This window comes from Cnephaeus nilssonii, assembly GCF_951640355.1.
Source record: "Cnephaeus nilssonii genome assembly, chromosome: 12".
In the NCBI taxonomy this organism is placed as follows: Eukaryota; Metazoa; Chordata; class Mammalia; order Chiroptera; family Vespertilionidae; genus Cnephaeus; species Cnephaeus nilssonii.
This window is the reverse complement of record NC_137083.1, coordinates 67,748,968-67,761,461: the sequence shown is the minus strand read 5'-3', so window position 1 is coordinate 67,761,461 and position 12,494 is coordinate 67,748,968. Positions and strand designations below refer to the sequence as shown.

At 39.9% G+C, this 12,494-nt stretch overlaps 1 protein-coding gene across 3 annotated transcripts in view; it reads left to right on the top strand.

The window, feature by feature from the left end:
• Nucleotides 1-12,494, top strand: part of PTPRZ1 (protein tyrosine phosphatase receptor type Z1) — a 189,220-nt gene that overhangs the window by 100,283 nt on the left and 76,443 nt on the right. For all 3 annotated transcript variants that reach the window (XM_079786830.1, XM_079786829.1, XM_079786828.1), the window contains exons 4-6: nt 5,071-5,222; nt 9,432-9,527; nt 10,008-10,074. In XM_079786830.1, coding sequence (XP_079642956.1) covers nt 5,071-5,222; nt 9,432-9,527; nt 10,008-10,074 — 315 coding nt within the window. The remainder of the gene's footprint in view (nt 1-5,070; nt 5,223-9,431; nt 9,528-10,007; nt 10,075-12,494) is intronic.

Genomic DNA, 12,494 nt, shown 5'->3' with positions numbered 1-12,494 from the left:
TAAGTAAAAAAAAATAGTTTTCAAAAAATGAACACCTTTTTTCTCTGATATGTTTTAAATAAAATTGTATGTATTTCAAGAAGTTGGGTAAACAAATATAATCATGGGAAAGAGATTGGAAAATATATTGAAAATTATAATAGTGGTAATGTTGAGGTGGTTTATCATTAGTGAATTTTTTCTCTATTTTCCATATTTTAATAATATAATTATTTGAATGTGGCAATTTAGTTTTAAATTCCATAAGGGTAGGATTTTTTTCTACATCAGTGCCTAATGCAGATTAAATACGTACTCAGTAAATATGTGTTGAATGAAAAATTAAGAAAATTATTATATTATAATATATTCTTAATTAAATTCATAAAAGTATATTGTAAATCTTGACATTTCCAGTGCTCTTTTTTTTTTTTATGTGTCAATATTATTGAAAGTATATGGATGTCCCCTTTAAGGTTTTTTCCCATTGACTCCCTCAACTCCGTACCCACCCCTTCCAGGCCTTCACCACACTATTGTCTGTGTCCATGGGTTATGCATTTATGCATGTAAGTTCCCTGGTTAATCTCCCATCTCACCCCCACCTCCTCCTTCCCATTGAAATTCGCCAGTCTGTTCCGTGCTTCTATGTCTCTGAATCTATTTTGTTCATTAGTTTATTTTGTTCATTAGATTCCACATATAAGTGAGATCATGTGATACTTATCTTTCTCTGACTGGCTTATTTCGCTTAGCATAATACTCTCCAGGTCCATCCATGCTGTTGCAAAATGGTAAGACTTCCTTCTTTTTATAGCCACATAGTATCCCATAGTGTAAATATTCCACAGCTTTTTTATCAACTCACCTATCTGCTAATTGGCACTCGTGCTGTTTCCAGATCGTAGCTATTGTAAATTGCCCTGCTATGAACATAGGGGTGTATATATTCTTTCCAATTGGTGTTTCAGGTTTCTTAGGATATATTCCCAGAAGTGGAATCACTGGGTCATATGGCAGTTCCATTTTTAATTTTTTGAGAAAACTCCATACTGTTTTCTATAATTGCCGCACCATTCTGCATTCCCACCAACAGTGCACTAGGGTTCCCTTTTCTCCACATCCTCCCCGGCACTTGTCATTTGTTGATTTGTTGATGGTAGCCATTCTGACAGGTGTGAGGTGATACCTCGTTTTAATTTGCATCTTTCAGATGATTAGTGACTTTGAGTATTTTTTCATATGTCTCTTGGCCATCTGTATGTTCACTTTGAAATAGGTTTGCCCATTTTTTTTTATTGGATTGTCTTCCTTTTGATATATTGTGTGAGTTCCTTATATATTTTGGATATTAACCCTTTATCATATGTATCATTACCAAATATATTCTCTCGTACAGTGGGCTCTCTTTTCATTTTGTTGATGGTTTCTTTTGCTGTGCAAAAGTTTTTATTTTGATGTAGTCCCATTTGTTTATTTTCTCCTTAGTTTCCTTTGCCCTAGGAGATGTATCAATAAACATTGCTATGAGAAATGTCTGAGATTTTGCTGCCTATGTTTTTTTCTAGGATTTTTATGGTTTCATGAGTTACATGTAAGTTTTTTATCCACTTTTAGTGTGATCTAGTTTCATTTTTTTGCTTGTACCTGTCTAATTTTCTCAGCACCATTTATTAAAGAGACTGTCTTGACTCCATTGTATGCTCTTGCCTCCTTTGTCAAATATTAATTGAGCATAATGGCTTGGGTTGGTTTCTGGGGTCTCTTCTGTTCCATTAATCTATATGCCTGTTCTTTTCCCAGTACCAGGCTGTTTTGATTTTGGTGGCTTTATAGTATAATTTGATATCTGGTATTGTAATTCCTCCAACTTTGTTCTTCTTCCTCAAGATTGCTGCAGCTATTTGTGGTCTTTTTTATTATTATTATTATTCCATATAAATTTTTGGAGAGTTTGTTCTAGATCTATGAAATATGCTCTTGGTATTTTAATAGGGACTGCAATGAATCTATAGATTGCTTTGGGTGATATGGACATTTTAATAATGTTAATTCTACCAATTCATGAACGTGGTATATTCTTCCACTTGTTTATATCTTCCTCTCTTTTTTTCAACGTCCTGTAGTTTTCTGAGTACAAATCTTTTATAGAACTCCTTGATTAAGTTTATTCCTAAGTATCTTTTTTTTGTTGCAATGTAAATGGGATTGTTTTATTAGTTTCTCTTTCTAAGAATACATTATTGGTGTATAAAAATGTCATTGAGCCCTAACCTGTTGGGCTCAGTGAAGAGTATCGGCCCATGGACTGAAGGGTCCTGGGTTCGATTCTGGTCAGGGGCATGTACCTTGGTTGCAGGCTCGATCCCCAATAGGGGCCGTGCAAGAGGCAGCTGATTGATGTTTCTCTCTCACTGATGTTTCTAATTCTCTATCCCTTTACCTACCTCTCTGTAAAAATCAATAAAATATATTTTTTTAAATATCACTAATTCCTGGGTAAATTTGTATCCTGCTACATTGCTGAATTCATTTATTAAATATAGTAGTTTTTTGGTGGAGTGTTTAGGGTTTTGATGTACAATATCATGTCATCTGCAAATAATGACAGTTTTACTTCTTCCGGTCCAATTTGGATGCCTTTTATGTTTTCTTCTTGTCTGATCACTGTGGCTAGGACTTCCAGTGCTATGTTGAATAAGACGTGGTGAAAGTGGACATCCCTGACTTGTTCCTGTTCTTAGGGGAAATGGTAGTTTTTGCCCATTGAGTATGATGTTGGCTATAGGTTTGTCACATATGGCTGTTACTATGTTGAGGTATGATCTTCTAGTCCTATTTTGCTGAGAGTTTTCATCAAAAATGGGTGTTGGCTTTTGTGGAATACTTTCTGTGCTTCTATTGATATGATCATGTGATTTTTGTCCTTCAGTTTGCTTATGTGATATATCACGTTTATTGATTTGCGAATAATGTACCAGCCTTGCATCCCTGGAATAAGTCCCACTTCGTCATGGTGTATGATCTTTTTAATAATATATTGCTGGATCCGAATTGCTAATATTTTGAGGGTGCCTGCATTCCAGCCATTTCCCCCTGGTAGACCACAACCCTGCTGCTTTTCACAGCCAGGTGTTATGTGAACACCTTTCTCAGTTCTCCTGCTCTGGGCTGCGGAGCCCAGCTTGGGGTTTAGACCCCAGAGTTCTTCGTGGGAAACTTCCCTAGCTAGACGTCCCTCTGGAACTTCAGCTGCTGCCTGTAGGTGCCTGGCCAGCCTCTGCACTTCCTACCAGTCTCTATGCCATCTCCACTTTCCATCCTTGGTTATCAGGATTCTATGCAGCTAGTCTTCAGTTGATTATTCAGGGTGGTTTTTCTGTATTTTAGTTGAAAATCCAGTTTGGTGGGAGGATGTCAGTGTAGCTTCCACTTACTCGGCCACCATTTCAGAACTTTCCCGTACCAGCTTTGAAGGCTGTTACGAAGCCATGAGGCATGTCCTCTGCTGTATTTTCTCAGTGAAGTGCGGCCAACACTTGATCTTTAGAGCCATACCTGTTTAGTTGTTTTTGCAATTTTTTATTAAAAATGTTTAATGTTGACATTATTTCAGGTGTTCCCTTCCCCCCACCTCCCCACTTTTCCACCTGCACCCACCCCGCCTCCCCCTTCCTGGGCCTTCACCACACTGTAGTCCGGGTCCATGGGGTATGCATATATTTTCTTCAGCTAATCCCTTCACCTTTTTTCCAGTCACTCCCACCCCCGACCCTCGGGCACAGGCAGTTTTGAGTTCACTGCTAACTTTTAAAGTACAGAATTAAGCTCAGCCAGTGTGGTTCAGTGGTTGAGTGTCGAACTATGAACCAGGAGGTCACGATTCGATTCCCAGTCAGAGCACATGCCTGGGTTGTGGCTCGATCCCCAGTGTGGGGTGTGCAGAAGGCAGCCGATCAATGATTCTCTCTCATCATTGATGTTTCTATCTCTCTTTCCCTCTTCCTTCCTCTCTGAAATCAATATATACATATATACATATATATATATTTATATACATATATATGTATATATATTTTTTAAAGTACAGCATTAAATCTTGATCAGTTTACTCTCTGTGACTCAATTTCCTTATCCATAAAATAGGATAATAATTATGTCTCCTCCTTCCTAGGATTGTGTGAATAACAAATATTTAATACATGTAAATTACTTAGTGTAATGCATGGCACATTGTGATTAAAAAGAATGTTGACCATTATTGTTATTGTAGTTATTATTAATGGAAGTTTATATCTCTAGTTGTCCGACCAACATGTTGGATTAAGTCCCTAATGCCAACAGTGCCTCATGGAACAAAAACTGTTTAAATCTGATTGAGAGATTTCAACATCATGTATTAAGCTCTCAAGAGAATCCTTAATCTCCAGACAATGCTTAAAATACTGTCAGATAATATCTGATATGGAACTCAAATTAAGAGATTTTAAGATTCTGAAAGTTGTCACTCAGGATTCAAACAGGAGATGGCTAAAACCCCTCAATGGGACTGGGTTCCCATCTGCCTTGCCGCACGCAGCCTGGGACACGGCTTGATGAAGCGTGGGGTGATGTATGGAGGGGTACGAAGGGGAGACAGAAGCAGCAGCCTGGTAACCAGTAGAAATGAGCTGAACTTGAGAAGGTGGGGAGCACTCCCAAGGGAAGACTTCTCCTCTCCACTCTTCTGTTCCTTCTCCCTTCACTCTGTCCCCTCGCTGTCATCATATGCCTTAGGGAAGCAGGGCTTTGGGGGAAGGGCCATCTCAGGACACCAGAGAAGCAGGGCAGGTGGACTGGCTGGCTGTCTTCTGCTAAAGGGTCCCACAGCACTTAAGGCCTTCGGGTTAGTGTACATTTTAGGCAATAAGATATATTGAGTATATTGTGCAGAGTTACAATTCAGCTTCCAAAATGGCAACTTATTTTTTTAATTAATCAAAGAAATTATTTCTGATGTACCTGTAATAGGAGAAAATTTACTTGAAATTTGTAATTTTGATTTTAAAAATTTAAATGCAGTTTTATTTTTGTCTGTGTATGTGTTTTTAGTGGAAATTAATCTCACTAATGACTACCAGCTCAGTGGAGGACTTTCAGAAACGGTGTTCAAAGCAAGCAAGATAACTTTTCACTGGGGAAAATGCAACATGTCATCCGATGGATCAGAACATAGTTTAGAAGGACAAAAATTTCCACTTGAGGTAAGTCACTAGTTCTGCTGGTGCTCCAGTCTGGACTGGTCGCCCTCCGCATCCATGCACAGCCATCCTAAGATCCCCCTAATCATTCTCCTTGGAGTTCCCTCTGATTCTTTCCTTTAGTCATTGAGATTTTATTAAGCATACTATTTTATTAATTTTTATCAAATTTTATAATTTGTGCAGTTATATTTTGTTTGCTTTGTTAATATCTGTCTTCCTTACCAGACTAAGTTAAATAATACCCAAATTTGGTTTTTCACTTCCTGGTAACCGAGAATGTCACATTATTGATGATAAATGGTTATGAGTAAATGAATAAATGAAACTTTTTCATATCCCTGTAGGGAAAAAGGGGGGGGGGGGGAATCTCATCATTATACTGGAGAATCAAAGAAATGCAAAGTAAAATGAGAAAAAATTTTCAGCTTTAAAATTGGCAAGATAAATATAATTATAATAAATCACAAATGTGGGATGAAATAAATACTTCTATGCATGTCTAGAGAGTATAAATTGGTAGACTTTCTGGATGCACTTTGCTTGTTTTTATCAAGAGCTTTAAAAAGCTTATTGCCAATATCTATCATTTCAATTTGTAGCAATTTAATCTAAAATATAATTAGCCCTAACTGGTTTGGCTCAGTGGATAGAGCGTCAGCCTTCGGACTGAAGGATCCCAGGTTTGATTCCGGTCAAGGGCATGTACCTTGGTTGCGGGCACATCCCCAGTAGGGAGTGTGCAGGAGGCAGCTGATCAATGTTTCTCTCTCATTGATGTTTCTAACTCTCTATCCCTCTCCCTTCTTCTCTGTAAAAAATCAATAAAATATAAAATAAAATAAAAAATAAAAAATAAAATATAATTAGAGATATACTCAAAAATGTATGTGCAAAGATTTTTTTACAGTAATAAAAAGTTGAAACAAAAGAAATTGATTAAATACATTATGATGGGATATTATATATCTTGTAAAAATCATATTCTTGGATGATTTACACAAAAATGGTTCATCATAAGATATTACCATAAGATAGTAATGCTTTTTACTTTTTAAAGATATTAATGCTTTTAAAAAAGAATATAAAATGGTGAAAATGGTATTATTATTTCAATTTTGTGAAATATGAAAACTAGTGACTGAGAGTAAGTTTGAATCACTAAGTTTAAATATAGATTTCACCATTTAATTATTAAAGACACAACATTGTACAAATTATTGTTATTTTAGTTATTAGTTAAAGACATTACATTGTAGGAATTATTTACTTTACCTAAGCTTCCAGTTCTCTTCTGTGAAATTAGCGTAATAGTAGCAGCAACTACCTTATGCAGTTATTATAAGGATTAAATGAGAAGATGGATTATTACTAATATAAAAATAATTGAGGGAAATCAAGAAAACATTACCAATGATTTTTCCCTTTGTGATGGCATATAGATGCCTTCTTGAAAATCCCCATGTTTTCTAAATTACTTATAATGAAACTATGAATTTATAATCCAAAATATATATTCATAATAACAATAAGACTAGCGTGAATGATCTCTTAAAGGACTAAAGATCATTTTTAATGTGGATAAGCACATTCAGATTTATAGCTTGTAATTCATTTTTAAACTAGGGGCCCAGTGCATGAATTCGTGCACCTTGAAAGGAACTGTGGGCCATGAGGCTGTGGTGGGCACAGGGGCAGGTTTCAGCCCATCCTCCACACCCCCACCCAGCCCCTCCCACCGTGACCCCTGGTCCTCTGTCTGCCAGCAGCACCGCTAACACCACCGCCGCTTCCACGTGCTGACAGTGCCGGCCCTGATCGCACCCGCTGACGGCGTGGAACGATTGGAGCCGGCGCCAGCAGTGGGTGTGAGCAGTGGCTGCTGCCCCAATCGCCCCTCAGGAGCACGGGGAGGTGGAGAAGCCCTGAGATCAGACCTGCCGCCGCTGCTCTCACCCACTGACAAACACTGAATGATCAGGACTGGTGCTGTGCACCGGCAGTGGGTGCAAGCACCGGGCGGGACCGCAGTGCACAGGAGCAAAGAATTTTCAGTAACCACCAGAGGCTCACCCCGATGACAGTGACCGGCGTCCCGCCTTGGTCTGGCAGTCCCTCTCACCTGCTTCACCATCCTGCCATGGCTGACACCCACCATGTTCCTTGCGCATCCCTGGTGGTCAGCACATGACATAGAGACCAGTTGTTCAGTTGTTCTGTCGTTCGGTCTATTTGCATGTTAGGGTTTGATATATATAGATATATTAACTATTCTTAAAGAAAATACAGTATCAAATTTGGTTTGTGAAAGAAATAAAAGTCAATTCATTAAACACATAACATTCTCATTTCTGAGAGTTTAGCTCTCTCACAGTATTATTTAGAGCAGAGATGAAAATCAATATACAGTACAGATGATGTATCATAGAATTATACACTTGAAACCTATATAATTTTATTAACCAATGTCACCTCAGGAAATTCAATAAAATTTTTTTAAAAATCAAGAAAAACTGACAACAACGTTAGTCCTGAACCAGCAAAATAAACAGTAGAGAGTCTGTGCACTAACCCTCATATTTTTTTTCTTATTTAAAAAGGCCCTAAAGTGTTCTCTCAGTGGTATTGTTTGTTTGATGTTGTTTGTGTAAACTCTCTCCATGTCATTGTGCAAACAGGAAACTGAGGGGCATCCTGGACTTGTTCTGTTTTTCTGGTCTTTCTGCATCCTACAGACAGGTCTTCTCCATTCTGTCCCTACATGACGTGGGCGATCAGATAAAAATTTAAACCACCTTTGTCTCTTACTTCGCATATTGAACTGGTCTCCTTCTCTCTAGTCTTAATCTCTTCCACGTTACCCTTTCCCCTCCCCGCATCCTGCTCCCTCCCCACCCTGTTAGCTGAAATGCATCAGGATTTGTCATTGCTCTCAAGACCAAACTGCAGGCTGGGACAGCCTCGCAGACCTTCCTGGTGTGCCCCCTGCCTACGTCTCCAGCTTCATCTCTCCTCTCCGTCACATATGCTCAGCTGAAATCACCACAGATCACTTCCCATTTCCTCCATTTCTCATATTTGCTTGCCTATTGGCCTTCCCAAGCTGGTCCCTCTGACTTGAACACAAGCTCATCTCTTCTGCCTTTTCACCTCTGAGCTTTAAAGCTTCTCATCCTTTTGGGTTCAGCTTAGAAATTCTCTCTTTGAAAGGCTTTGGGGATCACTCAAGGTAGGAGCCACTGCCGTCCCTGCTTCACACCCACTATTTCTCTGATCACAGCCCTACTGCACATTAACCTTCTCAGAGGCGTTCTGTTCTTCCCTTAATTATGTTCTAAACTGAGTTACCTCATTTCCAAGCCCACAACATGAGGATCACCAAATTATAAGTGAGACTAGAGTTTATCGACAGCTATATAGGCTAAAGTAGAAATTAACAAGTTGTAGCCTCACACCTGGAGAGAAAACAAAATAAGGAATTAAAACTCCTAGCATTTTTTAGGTGGAAATAAAGTCCTTAAGAATTTCACAATTGCCATGACCGGTTTGGCTCGGTGGATAGAGCGTCGGCCTGCGGACTGAAAGGTCCCGGGTTCAATTCCAGTCAAGGGCATGTACCTTGGTTGCGGGCACATCCCCAGTAGGGGGTGTGCAGGAGGCAGCTGATCGCTATTTCTCTCTCATCGATGTTTCTAACTCTCTATCCCTCTCCCTTCCTCTCTGTAAAAAATCAATAAAATATATTTTTTAAAAAAGAATTTCACAATTAATAGAGTGGAAGACAAAGTCCAAACAATAGTAACCCTCAGACCATCAAGAAAGGCATGTCCAGTCAAAAAAGAATGAAACTATATTTGAAAGAATACCAGCAAAATAGTTGAAATAACATTTGATCATTTATTACATTTGATAATTGTCCTAGAAAACTATTACTTTAACGCCACCTGGTAATCTCAACGTGGTCATTTCAGTTTTAGTATGTGTAACTTGTGTTTCCTTCCTCATTGCAGGATGAGAAATGATAGTAAATGCAGTTGTGTATACTAGTACACAAAATTGAAACATTATTTTTAAATATGCAGAGTACTGAATTATACAGTTTAGAGAATTTTTCAGATAGAAGTGCTTGAATTGGTAAATCATTTTATTGTCTCTTTGCTCACTTTTGTGAAACCTTTCTATATACTAAAGCCGTCATTGTTGCATTTATAGATGCAAATCTACTGCTTTGATGTGGACCAATTCTCAAGTTTTGAAGAAGCAGTTAAAGGAAAAGGGAAGATAAGAGCATTATCCATTTTATTTGAGGTAATCATTATACTTAGATTTAACGCTAACTCAGTTCCTTTTTGAATCACATGAAATATTGATGTGAAATATCAAAACATTCTTTGGAACAAGTAGAAGAGCTCACAAGTAGAATGCTAACTGGGAGAACCACCCCTTGGCTGGGAAGTGGAAAGGAACTCTTGGACTCATTTGTTGGGTACCTCACTGCCGGCTGTTCTGAGGGCACCGATCGGCCTCTTTGTATAGGCGAAGTATCGTAGTGATATAGCAGGGACTGTGAGTCATGACATTTTAAAATGTACTTTTCTTGGTGGAAAGTTGAAGAGATTTAAAAAGTTTATGTTGTATTTGTTTGTACCTTGCTGTGGAAAAAAGAGTGAGCAATTTGGAGGACATTGCTTTTGACTACTTAAAATGAAAATCACTAATCTTTACATTTTAGTGAACACTTAATCAAATATTTTATCCCATTTTTAGAATATCATTCTTCTTTAACAGATTGGAATAGAAGAAAATTTGGATTACAAAGCAATTATTGATGGAGTCGAGAAAGTTGGTCGTTTTGGTAAGTAAGCTATTTGGAGACATCTTCTAGATTCTGCTTTGGGTACTTATGGATTTTTACATTATTTACAAAAATTAGTTGGGTGGGAGAATGAGTTATACATAGATCTCACTGGGAGATTGCTTCCTGCATGAGTGAGGGCTGGCACACGAATAGCTAAATGACCAAGGCAGTGGTCGTGCTACTGGGACGTGCTACTGGGAAGATGCAAACACAAAAAATGGGACTATTCAAGGAGCCAGGAAAGCCATATTGTTTCAGTATTCTAAGACCAGATGAAATACTTAGGAAAACTCTACTCATTTTTTTTTTTTTTTTGGTAGGAATTCTCTGTTTTGAATACAAATCCTATATTCTTGTATATCTAGCGAGTTAAATCAATATTTATTATTGTACTATACATGTATGTGTATTTATATACATACTAGAGGCCTGGTGCATGAAATTCATACATGGGGGTAGGGGTGTCTCCTCAGCCCAGCCTGCACCCTCTCTAATCGGGACCCCTCAGGGGATGTCCAACTGCCGGTTTCAGCCCGATCCCAGGGATTGGGACTAAACTGGCAGTTGGACATCCCTCTCACAATCCGGGACCACTGGCTCCTAACTGCTCACCTGCTTGCCTGCCTGATTGCCCCTAACTGCCCCCCTTGCCAGCCTGGTCACCCCTTAGTGCCCCCTCTGCCAGCCTGGTCACCTCTCATTGCCCCCACTCCCCCACCTGCCTGGTCAACCCACATACCCTACTGGTCAGTCGTTTGGTCGTCCCTTGCTAACCTCCCTGCCAGCCTGGTCGCCCCACACAGCCTGCTGGTCAGTCATTTGGTCATCCCTCGCTAACTCCCCTGCCAGCCTAGTCGCCCCACACAGCCTGCTGTTCGGTTGTTACCGTGAGGGCATCGTGACCAATTTGCATATTACCCTTTTATTAGTATAGATGTTATCCATGATATATTTTCCATTCTTTGTCTTAGCTTTTTACTCTCTTAATAGTGACTATTGATGAATAGATCTTGATTATCACATCTTAAAATTTATCATTTATCTTTTATGGATAATAATTTTTATGTGCCATTTCAGAAATCTTAATCTACCATAAGGTTATGAAGATAATTTTCTGTTTTTTCTCTTAAAGTTTTATTATTCTGTTCACATTTAGATCTATAATCTGTTTATAACTGATCTATGCAGTGTATTTAGAACTGATTGAGTGTAAAATAGGGATTCAAGATGCACTTTTTTCCATAAAAATATTCAACTTATACAGCACTCTTTTTGTTGTTGTTGTTGTTGTTGTTAATCCTTACCCAAGGACACTGCTTCCATTGATCTTTGGAGAGAGTGGAAGGGAGGGGGAGGGATAGAGAGGAAACATCGAAGTGAGAGAAACACATTGATCAGTTGCCTCTGGTACTGGGCCAGGTGATTGAGCCTGCAACCAAGGCAGGCACCCTTGTCTGGAATCAAATCCGCAAACCTTCAGTCCTTGGGCCAACACTGCAACCACTGAGCCAACAGGCCAGTGCTGACCCAGTCCTCTTTATTCAAAATGCAGTTCATTCCAACTACATAGTAATTTTTTTCTGTCATAAATCAAGTGACTATGTATATGGGGGTCTGGACTCTGTTCTCTACCATGTTTCCTTTGTCTCTTTTTCCATAAAGATCTTGCTATCATGATTTTTACAGCTTTATATAATAGATCCTACTATCTAGTGGTGAAAGTTCATCAGCTTTATTATTGTTCAAGAGTATCATAACTTTGTTTAATTCCAGTTGACATTCAATATTATATTTGTTTCAGACGTATAGCATAGTGGTTAGACATGTACAAAGTGATCTCCTCAATAAGTCTAGCAATCACCTGGCACTATACATAGTTATTACAGTACTAGAGGCCCAGTGCATGAAATTCATGCATGGGGGGGAGGTCCCCTCAGCCCAGCCTGCACCCTCTCCAATCCGGGACCCCTCGGGGGATGTCCGGCTGCCAGTTTAGGTCTTCTCACAATCCTGGACCGCTGGCTCCTAATTGCTCACCTGCCTGTCTGCCTGGTCACCCCAACTGTCCCCTCCCTACCAGCCTGGTCACTCCTAACTGTCCCCCCTACCAGCCTGGTCGCCCCCAACTGCCCCCCTCTGCTGGCCTAGTAGCCCCTCACTGCCCCCCCCCCTGCCAGCCTAATCACCCCCAACTCCCCCCCCCCCTGCCAGCCTGGTCACCTCCAACTGCACCCCCCCTGCCAGCCTGGTCGCCCCTAACTGCCCTCCCCACCAGCCTGGTTGCTTCTTACTGCCACCCCCCTGCTGACCTGGTCACCCCTAACTGCCCCCCCTGCTGGCCTGGTCACCCCCAACTGCCCCCCCTGCCAGCCTGGTCACCCCTCATGGCCACCCTGCCAGCCTGCTCGCTCCACGCA